Below are 18,190 nucleotides of genomic sequence, written 5' to 3'. Positions count from 1 at the left end.
ATTCAGTACTGAATCAGACCGTACCTTATTAAAATATTAAAGGGAATTACTTAACTGGGCTTTATTAATTTATATTGGAATATAATAGACAAAATGGCCTTCATTGATAAATAGACTAAATATGGTGATAAAGTTTGATTTATTTTTTTGTCTTGGACTTGGCCTTTCCTTTTTTTCCTTTTGATTCTTTGTATAGGACCATTAATACTATTTACTATTATTACTGGTTACCACGATTTTAGAAACCAAAACTGCAACATTTTCAGCTGCTGTGGGTGCACTGTGTTCATTGCACTGTGTCAAACGGACTAAAATCTTTAAGCCACCTGTTCCCCCCTTCACCTGTGATGGTGCTGCACCATCACAGGTGCAAGAACCACTGAAATAAACGATGCAGAAACCTCTGAAGAAGACACTTTTCATGAAATGTAAACAAAAATGGAGTGGTGTAAGATTTTAGCGGTTGTAGAATTTTTCTTTAGTCTTTGGCTAAAAACTACGAATCATTTCTCCTGCTAGCATTGGACTCACATGTTTGTTTTGGCTGTGTTTACCCACAATGCCCTATGCTGTAGTCCTCTTCCTGTTTTTGGAGCGGTCTCTGTTTTACTTGGCATTCACATGTATTCTAACCACACCAGACTTCATTTAAATTAAACTGAGAGCCAAGTTGTCTTTTTAACCTCATCAGAGGTTGATTGCACATTCACATCTTCCCAAATAAACCAGACTTTCTAGGAAAATGAACTAGAGTTCATGTAAAACAGGGCTGGTGTGACTGCACCTTATTTACACACAGAAAAATTCTAGTTTTCTAGTTAGCCTTCAGGCAATTGGTTAACCTAGTTTTATTTCTATGACCAATTTATATAAGGCATATCCAAATAATGGGGGTGAATATAAATTTGTACTTACAGTTTTTGGATTCTTAGTTCTAAAACATTTTGAAAACCTTGGGGCATTGTCCTGAGAATTCACAGATATGCCCTGCTTTGTGTTTGTTTTCACAGAAATTCTACCATGAATCTAATAAACTAGTGTTTATCTCCTGACACATATTAATTATAGGCACTGCATTTGTTAAGCTATGATTAGAAGGGTCATGAGTTAAATTACAACTTATGTAGAGTATGGGTTGATGTAGGGTTGGTTTGATGCTAATCTTGTGTGTAAGGCAGATATCAAAGAATCTGTTTAATGGGTTTGGATGATTTGTACAGTGATGTTAAAAATTCCAGATCAGAATAATTCCCTGAGGTTTTCCTGACTTTTCATGTGAAAATCACATATATATATATTTCAGGGTTAGTATAGACATGAAATGCTCACAGTCCTGTTTTGTTTGCTCCTAAGGTCATAAAGGCAATAGATGAAGGCTACCGACTCCCAGCGCCCATGGACTGCCCTCCAGGCTTGCACCAGCTAATGCTGGACTGCTGGCAGAAAGACAGAGCCGAGCGTCCAAAGTTTGATCAGATTGTTGGCATCTTAGATAAAATGATCCGCAACCCTAACACCTTGAAAACCCCAGTGGGAACATGTACAAGGTAAGGAAATAGAACCTTAAATAACTCATTTTAAAGGTGATCCCCTGCAATAAAGAATTTCTACTTTTATTTCAGTCATTAATAGATGATCTAAAGTGTCCCATGGATGATTTAGCCTCTCTTGTTCAAAGACAGAAAATAATTCCAGGAGAATCGATTGGAATAGCAGCTTCTATATGGCTTTATGGTCAATAAGAGGGCCTTTAAATCAATCTCTGTAATGAGTTCCTAGTACTTTGGAGAGCAGTGGGAGTGCCAGCCCTCACTCCAACATTTGTCAGATGAATTCTATTTGCAATCAGACCACACTTTGCTAAGGTGAAATTAGAGGTTACAACTGGTTAAAAAGCCTTTTATTATATGGATACTGCAGGAGATGTATTCCCCAATCTATTTTAAATTGAAATGATACTGATAAAAATCTTTTTCTAAGTAGAAGCTGACATTGTTCATCTACTTATGAGTTTTATTTGGATCAAAGCCTCGATGCAACACATTTTTTCCCTGCTTTTCCCAATTTACCGCCCTGCTGGATGCCGTTGGTTGCTGCTTTGTTTCACCTCCTGCTTGATTATGATGTCAGCGGAACACTTCCTTTCCACATTAGACATAAATGTCTCTCTGTGCTCATCTTGCAGACCAATTAGCCCCCTCTTAGATCAGAGCACACCAGACTTCACCACTTTTCGCTCAGTAGGAGAGTGGCTGGAAGCCATCAAGATGGAGCGATACAGAGACAACTTCACTGCAGCCGGCTACAGTTCCTTGGAGTCTGTAGCCAGGATGTCAATAGAGTAAGTAGATATGAAGCATCGTGGAAAGGCATTAAAATACTTCACTATTTTTAATCTCCATATATATAGTGAGAATTTCAATTCAACTACTTAACTATAAAAGCCTAGAAGAAATTATAAATCAATTAAACTCAAGTTTCTGCTGTCTTGATATCATCCCCACAACTTTCCTGAAGAAAGTCCTGTCTGTCATTGTGTCTGATCTGATTCATATTGTAAACTCAAGTGTTCAAACCACTGACAAAAAAGAACAATCTGGAGAAATCACTACATCAGAATTACAGGCTGATCTCCAACCTCCCATTCATTTGAAAAACATATTGAAAAAGCTGTTTCAACAGTTAAATATCTTCCTAACTATAACCAACTACTTTAATGTCTGTCAGTCTGGTTTCCATGGTTACCATAGTACTGAGATTGCCCTGGTCAAAGTGTTCAGTGACATCCATATGAATATGGACTGTGAAACGACTGGAGAGTTGGGTAGGCCTCTCTGGTCTAGTACTCAGCTGGTTCCAATCTGAGAAATTCTGCCATAAATTAGAAAGTCTCATGATTGGGGTGGGAGTTGTGGGTTTTTTTGTTTGTTTTTTATTCCACTGTACAAAAAAGATCCTGTAGCAGTCATTACCATGGGTGATTGAAATACAGAGACACATGGAAATGAAGAAACAAACATGCAAATAGCTGAAATCAAAATGGGTCACAATGTAAAGTGTGACATCATCATGATCTAAAGCTTCTCTCATACATTCAGCTATGTATATTGACATGGCTGAAAACATTATACAGGTCAAAACATGTTGTATAGTTAGAAATTATTTAGTTTATCAATAATGCATCAGGCTTATGATCGTCCTTATGTTGAATAATGCATTAGTGCTGGTATGGAGGGTTTGAAATTTAGTGTGCCACAGAGTCACAACAAAGTCTTTTTTGCCATGACAGATGCCTTTTTCCTAATTCCTCATGATCTCATGACCATATTGGGATGAAAGTACATCCCTCTACACATTGTGTATAAGTGTCCCCTAGTGATCAAAAAATTATTACCTAATTAATCAGAGAAAAGGTTGGACTGCCATGCGGTTAACAATACTTCAAGCATTTAGAATAATGAGGTTAGGCCTGTCACCATCACTTTGCTGGGCGAGATATTGACCCATAAATGATTGGGATGAAACATAATATTATTAATTAATACAATGTTAATGGCATAATAATGCAGATATGCCCTCTCAAAGATCAATACTAATGTCTAAAGGTAAGGTAATTTTATTTATATAGCACATTTTCAGCAACAAGGCAATTCAAAGTGCTAAAGATCATTTAACACTAGAACTAGAAGACATTTTAATTATTCAAAATAAATAAACCAAAAACAAATAAAATTGATTAAGAAGTCTTTGTAAACAAACCTGACCTTCAAAATATATTAATCTTTGGGCTCAGACAGGAAAAACAGGCAATACTGCCAGTTAGGACTTTTGTGAAAACAGTGTGAACTTACTACTTTTTACTGGGTGTTAAATGTTTACAGCAGTTTTTGAAATGGTGGTTTTACAATGAGATGAAAGGGTAGCATCTCTTTAATAATTAAGCAAATTGTCTTAAGTGCAAAAGGAGTTTTAGTGAGCACAATTTTGTGATGTCCTTTTTGTAATTTTTGTCTAGTAAACAAGTGAGTTTGGACTGTCACTCAGACAGAATTGTAGTGTTTCTGTTTTTTATTTTTGAAACTTAAATCAGATGACTACATTTTAGACACTTGAAACATGAGACAGAAACATGTTTAGTTGCTATTGTTTTACAACAAGTTCAACGTACCCGCTACACACTTTAAGTGGTTGACCACTTCCACTCAGTCTGAATTCAAAGTGATCACAGACTGCAGCTGTCATGTTCAGCGTTTTCTCCAGCGTTTCCCTGGATTGCTCCTTCCCTCAGGCATTCATGCTATGCTGTGCGGTAGCAGGCAGGTAACTGATGCCAGAGCTTAGTTGTCCTTGACGCACAAGGAGTGGCAAGCCACAGTGGCAGACCAAAGTCATCACGACCCACGGTGAAGCCAACAACACATGTGACGCAATAGTGACTACCGTCGCAAACGCTAAAATTTTTTTTAACTTTATTTTCTTCATTTCATTTCTCATGAACAAATTTCTTCGGTCGATAGCAAGAAAAGCACAAGCGATTGTCGCCTCATCGCACAAGTTCCAGGGGTAACGAACAGAGCCGCATCACCTCATGTGTTGAGCCCGTTATGCTTTTTCTGCAAGGTGAAGATATTTTTCATCCAGTCTCTTTGGTAGAAAATGAGAGATGTGACAAAAACAAACATGCAAGTGGAACACATCAACCTCATTTTAATTTATCATGCAAAAAATTGATTTATTGCAACAGTCCTAAATTAGGTGAACAAATCAAGCATCTGCATAGAATGGCATTAGATTAAGTTGTGTTAGTGAGTCAGTACTGCAAAGCATTAATTCAGTCTATCAACCAAATGTTCCAGGATTGTTCCAAAGGCATTTTTGATGTGCTTTTTGGATATGCTGCAGATGTATCATGTATCATGCTAAACATTTTGATGGAAACAGAGGAAAGATATTTGATAGAACATGATAGCATAAAAATGTCAGTAGATAAAAATGACTTCCTAAAAATAAGTTGCAGAGAATGCCACTGTTATGCTGTCTGTTTTATTACCAGAGCTTTTGTAATAACAGGTCTTATTCAGATTTTCACATGCTTGACTTTGTTAATGTTATTTTTTCCATTTTCACAATGCAGAGTTTATATGCTCAACAAGAGTTCTGCGTGTTTCGGTTCCACCCAGAGGAGCTGAGCTCATTTTTCAACAACCGCTTCATTCACATCTCTTTTATCAGCATGGATTTATACATCCACAGAAACTGTTATTTCCCTGCCTGCTAGTTTGCTCTGCTTATTAGTTTAACACTATACATGAGCTCTAACCTCATATGCTACAAAGAACTACTGTCTCTTAAAAACAATTCATCTAAAGCCTTCTCTCATTTTAGGGCTAAAAGAATACAGCGAAAATTCCCTTCTATACACGAGGCGGTTCACTGACTCCTTCCGTTACGCTTTTGTCTTGTATCATTTATCAAAAGCTGTCTTCATAAGCATGCAAACACTGGATTGCCCATGTATATCTATTTTTAGAGCCTAAATCAGGTCACTCCATTAATGCCATTGCTTTTCCCAACAAAAGACAGAAGAACTTGTTTCTGCCGTTGGTTTGATCAGATGAGCCCTCAGATAAAATATACATCTATAGTGGGGAAAAGTATTGAACAGGCCTGTCAGTAATAAGCAATAAATCAATTACCTGATAAATTAAAATGAGCTCAATTTGCATGATTTATCTCTTTTTCTCCTTTTGAAGGGCGATTTTGTTTACAGAGACTTCATAGTTTATTTTTTTGTTGTTTTTGTTATTCTATTTTTTTTATTTTGGATATTTCAATTGTCTTCCAGTTCCAGTGTTAGATGTTCATTCGAAACTAACTTTTATTGATCTTTGAGAATGTGTTCTTGCATTGTTGTGCCATAACCATTATGTTTCTTGCAAATTGTCTCTAAACAACAATATTATGGCTTATTGCAACAACTTCAGGGAAAATGTATCGTCCAGCAAACTTTTACAACATTTCCTGTATAGTACAAGGTCCTGATAGAGCCCTTTGTTTTCACCCATCATAAGATGTTTCTGTGTGATATATCTTTACAATGAGAAACTAATTTAAACTAAACTAACTGGTTTTAACTGGCAGTGCTTACTTCATAAATGGTGATGGATTTAACTTTCTATGTCCTGTTTCTTCATGAATATCTGCTCAGTGTGTAATTGTACTTCATCATACATAATGTATGGACTGTTTGGTTTTCATGAATTCTTTCCAGTTTCTGGTGGAAATTTTGTCAGTAGTTGACATGCTGAGAACTTATTTTCTCAGCTGTGTATAATGTAAAAATCTGTTCATTGAAAAGAGACTTGAGTCTATAACAGGCTCCATTTGTACAGTGATGGATGTGTTGTCTTGCAGGGATGTGATGAGCTTAGGAATCACACTAGTGGGCCACCAGAAAAAGATCATGAGCAGCATACAGACTATGAGAGCCCAGATGCTGCACCTTCATGGTACAGGAGTCCAGGTGTGACACGCTGCAACGGGACGCCTCTGTCAGGGTAAAAACACTAAGGCAGGACTAATCTGGAGCAGCGCCTGGTCAAAGTACACGGATATCTGCTGTGTCTGACTCCTCCTACTGCGTCTGGAGGGAAATCATTCCTTTGTTCCTTGGCGAAGGAATGAGGTCCGTTTCTTCAAAGGGCACTAAAGAGAGGAAAGGGCAAGAAGCAGCGACAAAAATCAACTACCTGTATGAGATGACTTGTTTTTCTTTCTTATTTGTAGACGCGCTTAAGAACTCAACTACATATCAAGGGGCGAGTCAGAAATGAGTTTTATTACCTTAATGATGGAATTAAGCGCACACCATAGATGTGAATTTCCTTTACAAAGCAAATGGAAATTGCTTTGGTTCCTTTTTCTACAGTCTTTATTTTCTGTGTGCTTGCCACAAGGAAATACTGTGGCATCCACAGGACTTGTTTTCCTCCTTGTCCTTGGATGTGACAACAGGGTAACTCTTATCCAGATGCCGACAGAGCTTTGCGTTGCAGATTTCAAGGTACTGTTTGTGCTGAGTCGTGCAGGACTGAGCTGGTTGCAGTTTTTGTCTTTCCTTTAACTTGTTTTTAACATCCTTATTGCATCCCAACATGCTTGTTTGCAGCCCAGGAAATGGGGTATGTCGCAATCTTCAGACTTTTGAATAAGTTTGCACAATAATGGCAAACTTTTCCTCTAGTCACATGGTTTTTATATCAGAGTAGCAATATCTATTAGTCAGAATTCACAACAGGACACAAAGTCTTAGAACTTATGAAAATCTGCGAGCACAGTTCAAAGATTGTATTCAATTTGCAGCCACTCTGTAGTTCTGCTATCATTCTGCCTAAAATCTTGCACATAGTTTGTTCCTGCAAATTGGATGGTGTTTAAGGTTGGATCTCGGAACAGAGGAGATGTCATACTGCCTTAAAACATATTTAGATTTAGTATTTACAATGCTTTAGGTACTTTAATGGCGATGCTATGTGTGGCTCCTTTAGAAGTTTTTGTCATTTTTTTTCTTGTGGTGTGATGTCTTCTTATCTGTGACTAGATCTGGTGTGCACAAACTCAGACTATTACCAGGAATGACAGATTCAGTCGGGAAGAGATTGACTAAAAGAGCAATAATTACCAGGGTGAAGCAGTCTTCAACAGAGATCCTTTATGGTGCTATGTATGAAAATCATGTGTGTGCTACTGTGTGCTGACAAACCCTTTGGAAAGATTCTGTCACCCCCAGAAAGGAGAAGGAATGTACCTCTATGACCTAAAATGCTTTGGAGCGCGCTCAGAAACGTGCCATGCCAAGTCATCAAATGAAATAGTCATGTTGTGTTTTGCCTTTATGATATGGTAAACATTTGATGAAAATCTAACACAGCATGGAAATGTCAAGCTGAGTTGTCGCAAAGATGAAAGTGGCACCATTTGAAACTCTAAAAAGGTGCAAATTAGCCATGCTAACATCATCCTCCAACACATTGCACCACCCAGATATCAAAGAGATCCTTTGGGGTTGGCGTCTGAAAAAAACCCGGGACCAAAGGATGGAGTCTTCATCAGACGCAGGCCTTGCTGGTAAATCCTTCCGTCCTGGCTCCGCGGGCAGCTGCGCAGCTCCTCTTGTTTATTTATGCGTCTCCGCCGCTCTTCCCTCACAGGCGTGGATGTGACGGAACATGCATTGAAATATTCTCCTCTTTTTTTCTGTGTGACTTTGTGTGGAAAACAGAGCAGAAGCAGAGGCACGATGTGTTTTAAGGCTGATCAACCTCTTTGGTGCCATCTGTCGCTACTTCAAAAACGAAAAAATGTTTTCTTGTTAACTGAATGTGACTTATTGCAATTTTCTTTGATATAAAGATGTATTTATTCAACTGTCATAATATGGGGGGTTGGGTCACTGACAACAATCATTGCAATTTATTTCACTGCTGCCAGAACCTCCTAATATTGTATTAATGTATTCCTGAATGTTTCACCTCCAGGACATAGAGAAACCAGATTTTTAGTGAAACAGAAGCTTGAGTCTTATCCAAGCTCTGTGGCATTTCTGTGCTTCATTCACATCTTTCTGATGCAAGAAAATGGGAGATAGACCCAGTCACTAAAAACAAGAGATGGAAAAAATGGTTTGCAGCATGATCACTGCTATCTTTCTCATTGAGCATTTTAAGATCAACTGACATGAAAGAATCAAATGTCCAGGTATCGTAAATTCCGGACTAAAACAAAAAGGAAAAAAGGGTTTCACATTTAGCCCCCACTCATCTGACATGAGTTATTTACACACAAAGGTTTTTGGATTTTTTTTTTTTTTTACTTTTAATGAATTATCTACCAGTAATACAAGCAGGTAAATGCTTTTTCCCAAACGTGCATGTGATATGATCATTGAGTGCTATCTTCATCTTCCTCTTGTACATTAAAGCCACTAAAGTCGTCTTCTTCATCTTCTTCAGTGACATTCTCACACAAATTTCCTCAGTCTCTCTTTGTTGTCACTCTCAATGTCACTTTCATCTTAAGGCAAATTTGCTATTGACCTTGTGCTGTCCTCTTCATCACGCAGCAGTCCAGCCTTTCCAAACACGCTAACTAAGAATTTGCTGCTGAAGATGGAGTCTGGCCCTTTGTGTTTTGTGCACTCCGGTTTAATGGTAAAAGTAATACGCAGCAGTAGCAGCCACTGCATGCAAATTGAACAAATAGATACAATGTAATGCAACAAAAAACATTCAGATTCAATCTCCTTAAATTCTTTGGATGTTTTTCAAGGCAGTGGATGTTCTTACTGTTTCATTTAGGCTGATGCTTTCCGTCAGGTGATTAGTTTCTGATGTTTGAAATTAGCTGATTGTCATTTTTAACACAATACTTTGTTTTCATTTGTATTAAAAACTGATTTTGTGTGAAAGTTCTTTTTTATGCAAACACATTTGACTAACTGAAATAAACTGACCCAGTTTATTTTTAAATGAACATGGAATGAGATATGCATCTGATTCTTTTTTTTAAAATTATTATTATTTATTTTTTGCTTCAAGATAGACAGCAGTAGCCGACTTATAGTAGGTTTTTTTGTTTTGTTTTTTTTTTGCTTCAAGATAGACAGCAGTAGCCGACTTATAGTAGGTTTTATTCACTGTGGGCTTCACCATTGGTGAAGAGACACCAGGAATTAGCCCTGACCAGAACTCCTTGTCACACATCCCCTTCTTTCATCTATACAGCAGAGCTCAGCAGTTGGGTTTCGGCCAGGCCTTTGAATTGAATACAGCATGAAGTCATTCAGTCAGCACAAAACTCCCTAGTTTACAGACGGCACCCCCTTTCTCTCACCCAGCTCTTTACTTCATGGTGTGATTTTCTAGCCTGACTCTAAGATGCCTCACTCCCATTTTTTTCTGGGCTTGGGAGGCAGCAGTTGAAGCCAAATTGAGATTACTGCCAGGTTACAATTGATTCAGCGAACGAATCACCTGCAACTTTCACAAACCAGTTTCTGATTATTTTTATTGGCATACTGTAATTCAGGTCACTTAGCTCTGGATAAAAAGGTTTTGATGTGAAAAAGGTTATTTCAGCAGTTTGTGTTTTTTTAAGTATAATGTACAAAAAGACAAAAAAGAGCTGAGACTCACAGGTAATGGAGTAGTGGTTGAAATCAGAAATGACAGTCTATAAAGTTATTTTTCAAATCAAGATGTCAAGCAGCTGGACATTACCTTTTTGGGGAGGAAGTGGATAATTCCAAAGACAGCCACACTGTCGATTGTGTCAGAAAGAGCAGAGCTCTGAGGGGATCTTTGACTACGTTTGAACTGTAAAACTTGTACATTTTATTTATATTGTTTGTTTTTTATGGCTATTCCTTAGTAGAGAGCTCTGATTACATGGAAAATGCACTATATTTTTGTATATCACAGATGAATTATTGTCATCCACAAGATTTCAGTTGAAGATATTTTGTTTTCCATTTAGGACCAAAGACAGTTGATAGGATGTTCAATTTGAATCTAGACTTTGTTTTCATGTTGCCTTCAGTTTCTTGTACAGTGATGCAAATTTTTGATTTAATATTTATTTTTTTGTGATGAAAGCATTGAGAATATTCACTGGTCAAAAAGTATTTTCCCTAACAGCGGAAATGTGAGATGATTTAAATTAGATAATTTCTTTTACATAGACAATTCTTTTTGCTTTGTAATCTTTGTAATAGACTGTACATATATTTTTGGAAATATAATACAATCTCTACAGAAATGCCTTGTGTCCTTTGTGATTCATTTATAAATATGTAATTAGATGGTTTTGTGTTTATTTTCTTTCGTCTTCTCTTTTTTCTTATTGAACCATAATATCAAATGTTTTTTTTCTTATATTTTAATCATTTCAGAAGTTCTATGATCCTGGGGATTTCCCAGGGCATTCTGTACCCCACCATTCAGCAAACCTCACCCGCTTTTATGTGGACCAGAATGCCTTCTGGAGGGTCCAGTCAGGCCTTACAGAGGGAGAGAACTGAGAGGCCGGAGCTCCTGCCCCTTTTGTCCTTGATGCCCCAAGTGCCCTTTTTTGAGTTTTTGTCTTATTTAATCTGTGCATCAGGAGGCCTGCTTGTGACCCTCAACAAGAATATTTAGCTAAAAATAACAACTTTGCAAAATAAATGAGTCTGGCTGCCCTCAGTCTAATAATGACTGAACTGACTCTCAGTGCCTCAGCCTCCATGTTGTTAGCACTCTGGGCTTTATTCTATCATTCTGCCCCAGTGCTGGACTAAATTCCCAGTCACCCCAACGCACCTCAAAGCCCTGGTATCACCTGCTCATTGTCTGCTCTTTGCTTCACCTTAACCTAACGTTACTACCAGGCGAATTTGTACCGCTGCTGATGGGATCTGGGCTGAAAGTGAGCTTCCAGCAGAGAGATGCGCAGCAGGTGGAGCAGGTCTAGCTCTTCATGCAGGGCTGTGCCACGGTAATATGGGGCCTTAGGCAGAATCTGATAGAGACCCCGGTCCCCCTTTCCTACTAAAACCATGAGCATCACTTACATTATTTAAAAATAGATTTAGTAAAGTTTGAGATTGGGCCCACGTTAATTGGCCGAGCCTAAAATCACTCACTGATTATTGGATATTTACTGTGATTCTATTCTACAACTTCTTGTTGTATGACAGTGCGGCATTTTCTCCATGGTAACTAAAGATTATGAAGTACAGTATATGAACCTTATTCTTCTTACCTTGTAAAAAGTCTTGGCTGCACTTCTGGAGGGCTGCCTGCCCTTAAGGTTAACGACTGTAATCCATGATCGTCTTCTTTGCTAATGAAAAAAAATGACAAGCATGGTTTGTATCCTTGTTTGCTGATCAGCACCCCATGGCCAATTTTACCATGAAATCAACTGAATAAAAGTGACTTTAGGATACTGTCTGTTTTTCCTCAAACTTTACAGGAGCCAATTGGTTGTTTTGATGTCCATCATGTGGACCCCTTTCCAAAAAGAGTCTGTTATTTTGGGGGATCGGGGGGGGGCAGGGTGGGGGATTGTACTGAACTGTTGAGTTGTCTTTTCTAAAACCTGTAAAACATTTGTACCTGCTTACTTGATGAGACAGTAAGATCTCTTCTGGCCATCCTATAAACTCCCTCCTTTTAAATCAGCCATAAACGTCAGTTCCTCAGCAGAGATTAAAAGGATTTCATTTGATCACATATTTAAGCAGTCCCAGTATTTGTTGTGGGGTGTCCATTAGTGGCTCTATGCTGCTTCCAAGTCTGCTCAGCTGTCTATGTGAAGCCAAGGTTCAGGTTTCATGAGATTTTGTTTTTTCATTAACTGCACAATCTGTCCCAGCTTTAGTGTTTTCATTTGCAGAAGTAACAAGGTTTTTAAAATGGAGTAAAGTAGCGATATCTCAACCTTCATACCTTCATCTAAAGATGAATTTGTAATTTTAGCATTTCATTGAAGCTCTGTCTTCCTCATACATGATTCACTTTCTTCACCAGGTTGCCCCTTCTCATGGTTTCTTCTGTTAGAAAACTTCAGGAGTTATTCACAGATTATGGTGCAGCTTTTGTGTTGATAAAAATTTTAAAATTACCAATGTTATTTAAAATACTAAGGAGAAAGGCAGAGGGGAGGACCCATAACAGCAAAACATAAGAAATTGAACTTTGAGTGCCATCTTTAAAAATAATTTTGAAAAGCAGAACATCATTTATTTCTAAAGTGTATTTATATGAAAGGCACAATATAAAGTTGATTTTGGCCAGCATGAAATTAAAAATGGTCATTTTTTTCTCCTACAAAGAGATCCAAAGAGCGATGAGCTGAAAGCTGGGTATGTTGCAGCAGTTTGGCAGCTGAAAGCCCTGAACGCAACATGCAGACGGGGGAAGCATCTGAATGTCACGTCCTTGAGAAAAAATAAATAAATCTCAGTCAATATTTGGCAGAAGATGTGAGTGAAGTGTGTGAACCCTCAACTGATCTATTGTTCGCTGAAGCCTCTGATCTGAACTTCAGTGGCAACACATCCAAAAAGGTGATGGATCCAATCTTCAAATTCCAATTATGAACATAAAATATGAATAGAATGGAGAGCATTTTTTTGTAATGTTATTTTTCTGCATAATCTTCATGCCCCACACAATGCAGCAAACATCCATCTGTGTGTTGAGCACCATCAGTGGTGGATTGACCTCCTCAGGGTTTCGGAAGCAGAGTGAAATCATCCTGACAGAGATTTGAAAAAAAAGCTGCTCATTTCCACACAATGGGACGTCTCGACAGCTACAGCTAAATTACAGCATAATCAACATGTTCGTTTGTTTCAATGATTACATTTATTTATAGAAATGTCAAACTCCTGAGAATTATGTCCATTTATTTTACAGTAGATGCACCCAGTGGAGGGACTTTCTAAATGAATTACTGTGGCATGGCGTGGAGGGAATCAGCCTGTGGTTCTGCTGAGCTTTAATGGAAACAATGCTTGAAAGGTTTCAGCACTGTTCACTCTGGTGTCTCTCATCTTCCTCATGGCAACAACCCTCACTTTATCTAAGGGCTTTGGGTGAAGAAAGCCCAGTGATACCACACCTATTAAACCAGGTAGAAGGACTTTTGGCAGTGTGACTAGGTACCATGTCCTGCTGGAAAATGAAATTTTCTTCATAAAGCTTGTCAGCAGAAAGGCATGAAATGAACATTTCCTGATAAATGTCTGTGCTGAGTTTAAACTTGATAAAGCCCAGTGGACCAACACCAGCAGGTGACATGACACTACAGATCATCACTGAATGGCCTCAAGTAAAGATTTTGTGCTTCTCCACTCTTCCATCAGACTCAAGACCTCCTTCTTCTTAGACCTACTAAGATATTTCTGACATTGCCTTTTTTCCAGAGTGGTTTACTTCAGGAAAGGTGACCGTTGCAGGCAGGTCCTTGATATGTCTGTTTGTGGCTTCTTGTAGTACACAGATTGGTTCAAGGTCCCTTCAAGGCTTTGTCTTTCTTGTTGTTTGTGTATGTGTTTCTGCTATGTATCTTCTTTCCAATAGATTTTCCATTAGTATCTAGGAATACAGGCTGCACAGGGGTGCAGTTGGTGTGGGATCTCTCCAGGTATTTGCTTCCTCCCAAGGTTCAAAAGCATGACTGTTAGATCTTTGGTGTCTCCAAGGGTGCATCCAGGGTCGCAACTACATATTATTCAGGTGGATGTGAAAACATAAATTGGCTCCCACTCCCCCCCAGGAAGGTACGTATAGGTGAAGGAGCGTAGAAAACATACGCTCGCTCTTACCCCCCCCGAGACGAAGAGACGTGAAAGGTAAAACTCGCTACATTTACCCCGTTATGTGCACGAGGTGAAGAAGCATAAAGGCACGCTGGAGTGTATGCAAAGACATCATCGGGGCGCCGCCCCCTCCAGACGGGGTTTTGACGCCCCCTCTGGTGCAGCGCCCCTATGCTTGCATGCGCTGCATACCCACTTTTTGCGCCACTGGGTGCATCCACACCAGCTCTGATTAGTTCACTTTAATCAAACTCTAGTCTATTTGTCTAGAAACTCCATTTCACTTGGGGAAGTGTGAATGTCTAATCAAAATCTGATGCAGACCAAAAACATAAACACTGGTCTGCATAAAATCGTAGGTTTTGGTTTGGTGGAAATTAACTCTGGTGCAATTCGAATGAATATGTGAATGCAAGCAAACCACAGACCGCTCCAAAAACAGGAACTTGATGATGGTGCAAGGCATTCTGGGCAAAACAACTAAAATAAACACAAACGTCTAGCAGTAGGAATGTCTTGTCGTCTTTAGCCAAAGTCAAAAGAGAAATCATACAACCGCAAAAATCTGATGCCACTCCATTTTTGTTTACATTCCATGAAGAAGGAAGTCAGTTGCGCTCAGTGTCTCCTTCAGAGGTTTTTGTGTCATTTTCTTCTATGGTTTGTGGTGCAGCGCCACCACAGACGAGGAGGGGAACTGGTTTTTCAAAGGGCTTGGTCTGTTAGTGCAGTGAGAATGAGAACGAGAACAGCTGAAAATGATACAAATGTTGCAATTTTGGTTCCCAATTGAACTGAGACTACTGGACCATCAGTGTGGAAACATCCTTAATTGCTCTTAACGTTGTGGGCATAAGTGTGTGTGTCTTCATGATTTTTGAACACGATTGTGTTTCCTGCACTGGTGAAGCACAGGCTGTACCCCACCAGGTCAGTCCATAAAACTATAATACAGTCCTAATATAACTGCATTGTGTTAAAAAAATTCTTATTGGTCTTTTGGAATAGTCCATCTCATTTCTTAGGAAACAGAACTGCAGGTTTGAGTTAGCCTTTATCATCAATATAAAAACTTGGAATGTACCTCCTGGTGTGGAACAATCTATGTCTCACTTTTGAATGAAAAGACTGAAATCAGTTCACTTCATTATGTTCTAGTTTACTGAGATTTGCCTTTATTAATGTAGACTTTACAGACTTTTAAACTATTATCAATTGAGAAACTGTTTACAAATATGAGCACTGGAGAAGGAATTATTACATGACTGAACATCTCCATCTGATCTGTACATCAGCAATCTTTGCTTATCTTGAACTGAAAGAAATTTCTAGTATAAACTATAATAGAGAAGCTCAGTGGTAATGTCTATGTTACAGAACCTTTCCTTTCCTGCTGCTGAGTGTCGGCACTTTTCCTGAGAGCTGTAAAGATGGCAAGCATCAACATTGTTTTTCTGTATTACCTAATTCCACATGACTTGGCTGATTTTATGCTCAAGGCATTTTGAAGAAAACTTGTTGAAACCCATCATCAGAGAGCAGAAAGTATTATGCATGGAAGGCCATTTGAGTTAAATGCTGCCTTTGAGGGATGAACACCTGGATTTCTTGGAATGCTGCAGAAAGACACTCAAATGGAGTCACATTAATCATGAATATTTTTGGAATATTCTGAGCAAAATACATATAAATCATTGACAGATGAGGATTAGCTCCATGTCTTCACTTCTCCTCTCTCACACTTATTATTTATGTCTAACATCCCCTCCAAAATTATTAGGAATATTAAAAAAACCATGAGAATGTATTGAAGTCGTTCAGAACTCGACTAAATGTGATTTTCTTCAGGCAGATCTATGAAATGTAATCAAATCTGTTTGTAGCTTTTATGATCTAATCTCAATAAAATGAGAAACAGCTCTGATATTTGTTTATCTGTGTCACCTGGAAACCTGTTGAAGAAATTATTTTGATGTTTCTCTTGAAGTTTTCTAAGAAAAGCATAATTCTAAAGGTATTTCACACTGTTTAGTTATTTATTGAACAGACTTGCAGCAAAATCATACCCAGATATTTTTACATGTGTGAGTTCCATTAATGACTACTATATATATTTCAACTTAATGCTAGTGCATCACTACTGATACCAGTTCAATCCATTACCAAACACTGAAATCCCAGTCCAGCTCATTTTAAAATAAACACATTCCATTGGTTCATATTTTTCTACTTAGATATGTGTTCTAGAATATTTGTGCTAATAACTTCATCTCTGTCTATTTTCTTCTGTACTTGTCTGATAAAAAGATTATTTAAAATAAAAAGGATTACATCACAGAAAATGAGCCTTGGCCTAGCATGTTTAAGTGGTTTGATATCACATGGAACACATTTAATTTATTGAATAAAATAGATAATGATAAATAGACAGATCCAGCCGTACTTTAATGATCTGCCACTGGTTCAGATGCCTGGTAACTTATGAATGTAACTTTTTTGAACCACAATCACCTAAAGTACCGTTTTTGAACATGATTGGTTGAAATGGCTTTGAGGAAGCCTCAGGTGAATGAAACCAGTTGTTGGCTGGCACCATGAGATGCCCTCTGCCTCAAAGCTATGCACCAACTTGGCTCAAATCTTTTCATTCCCAGCTCAGAAGCGCTTCACCTGGACATTTTGATAACCTCATTCCACCATGATGCTTTCACACTTCTCATCTGCACTAGATGAAGGGCATGAGGCCAAGGGTCAGATCTGAAGAAAGAGAATTTCTTGCTGACTGTAATAATGAGATTTAAATAGAGGTCCAGCTGGCTTTCTAACCAGTTTTAGCCATGTTTTGCTTGGCTAAGCACATGGAGAAAATGCAGAAGCAAAAATAGAAATAGCCCTCTCAATATGACGCAGGCCTTTTGTGTTGTTCAATTGAATTTGTCTTATTTAAAAAAGAAAAGCAGGAGCATTAATCTGTTTGCAGCCAATAACAAGTTAGATTCCAGTTGATTTTATTCTCATTTTCAGCTAATCATTTCCTTGTGTTGCATAACATATTGAATTATTATCAGAGAACAAAATGTCTTCATTTAAATGTCCTCAATATGTTGATGTGCTGCTACAGCAAAACAAAAAAAAAACAAAAAAACAAAAAAAAAAACAGGAATATGGCAAGGTGCCAGAGGAAGATAATCAGGGAAGAAATCATTTGTGTTTGGTGATTTTGCAATAATCCAGAGCCTTGCTTCACCGTTATTACACTATCTGACATTTTGCATCTAATAAAGCAGTCAAACAGGGATATGGAGATGAATGGTTTTAAACTGTGCAAATTGATTAAAAAAGGAACGCACATACTTGACAAATGGCTTATCTGTTGGACTCCACAAGAAAAATGGATCACGACCCATTTAGAAAACAAAAGCTTTGCTTTTCAACATTCAGGTGTATCCTTTAGGGAAATATTAGGGGATATTTACAGATGCAAGAAACCAGACTCCTTATGCAAAATCTGTCTCTCCTGTCTTAGAGAAAAATTGAGGTGGTTTCTGCAAAAGTGTTGTGTATCTTAAAAAAAGAGATGGTACTTCATCAAAAAATTTAGCCAACATGAAGAGAATATCAGTCTTTTCTGGTTAGATTGATATCTATTATCTAAAAAAGGATTCTGGATGAACTTCATACACATTTTAGATGTCAGACAGCCGCATAAAAGAGTAACCTGTGATCGATCTATCTATCTATCTATCTATCTATCTATCTATCTATCTATCTATCTATCTATCTATCTATCTATCTATCTATCTATCTATCTATCTATCTATCTAT

At 38.0% G+C, this 18,190-nt stretch overlaps 1 protein-coding gene across 5 annotated transcripts in view; it reads left to right on the top strand.

Moving 5' to 3' along the window:
- Nucleotides 1–8,361, top strand: part of epha7 (eph receptor A7) — a 173,283-nt gene extending 164,922 nt beyond the window's left edge. For all 5 annotated transcript variants that reach the window (XM_016665067.1, XM_016665066.1, XM_007540522.2 and 2 more), the window contains 3 exons: nt 1,354–1,547; nt 2,186–2,341; nt 6,415–8,361. In XM_016665067.1, the coding sequence (XP_016520553.1) occupies nt 1,354–1,547; nt 2,186–2,341; nt 6,415–6,529 (465 nt within the window). In that variant the 3' untranslated portion in view covers nt 6,530–8,361. The remainder of the gene's footprint in view (nt 1–1,353; nt 1,548–2,185; nt 2,342–6,414) is intronic.
- Nucleotides 8,362–18,190: the final 9,829 nt, after the last annotated feature.

This window comes from Poecilia formosa, unplaced genomic scaffold (genome assembly GCF_000485575.1).
Source record: "Poecilia formosa unplaced genomic scaffold, Poecilia_formosa-5.1.2 Scaffold546, whole genome shotgun sequence".
NCBI classification, from domain to species: domain Eukaryota; kingdom Metazoa; phylum Chordata; class Actinopteri; order Cyprinodontiformes; family Poeciliidae; genus Poecilia; species Poecilia formosa.
Note: the sequence above shows the minus strand (reverse complement) of the source record. Positions and strands in the feature narration are given on the sequence as shown.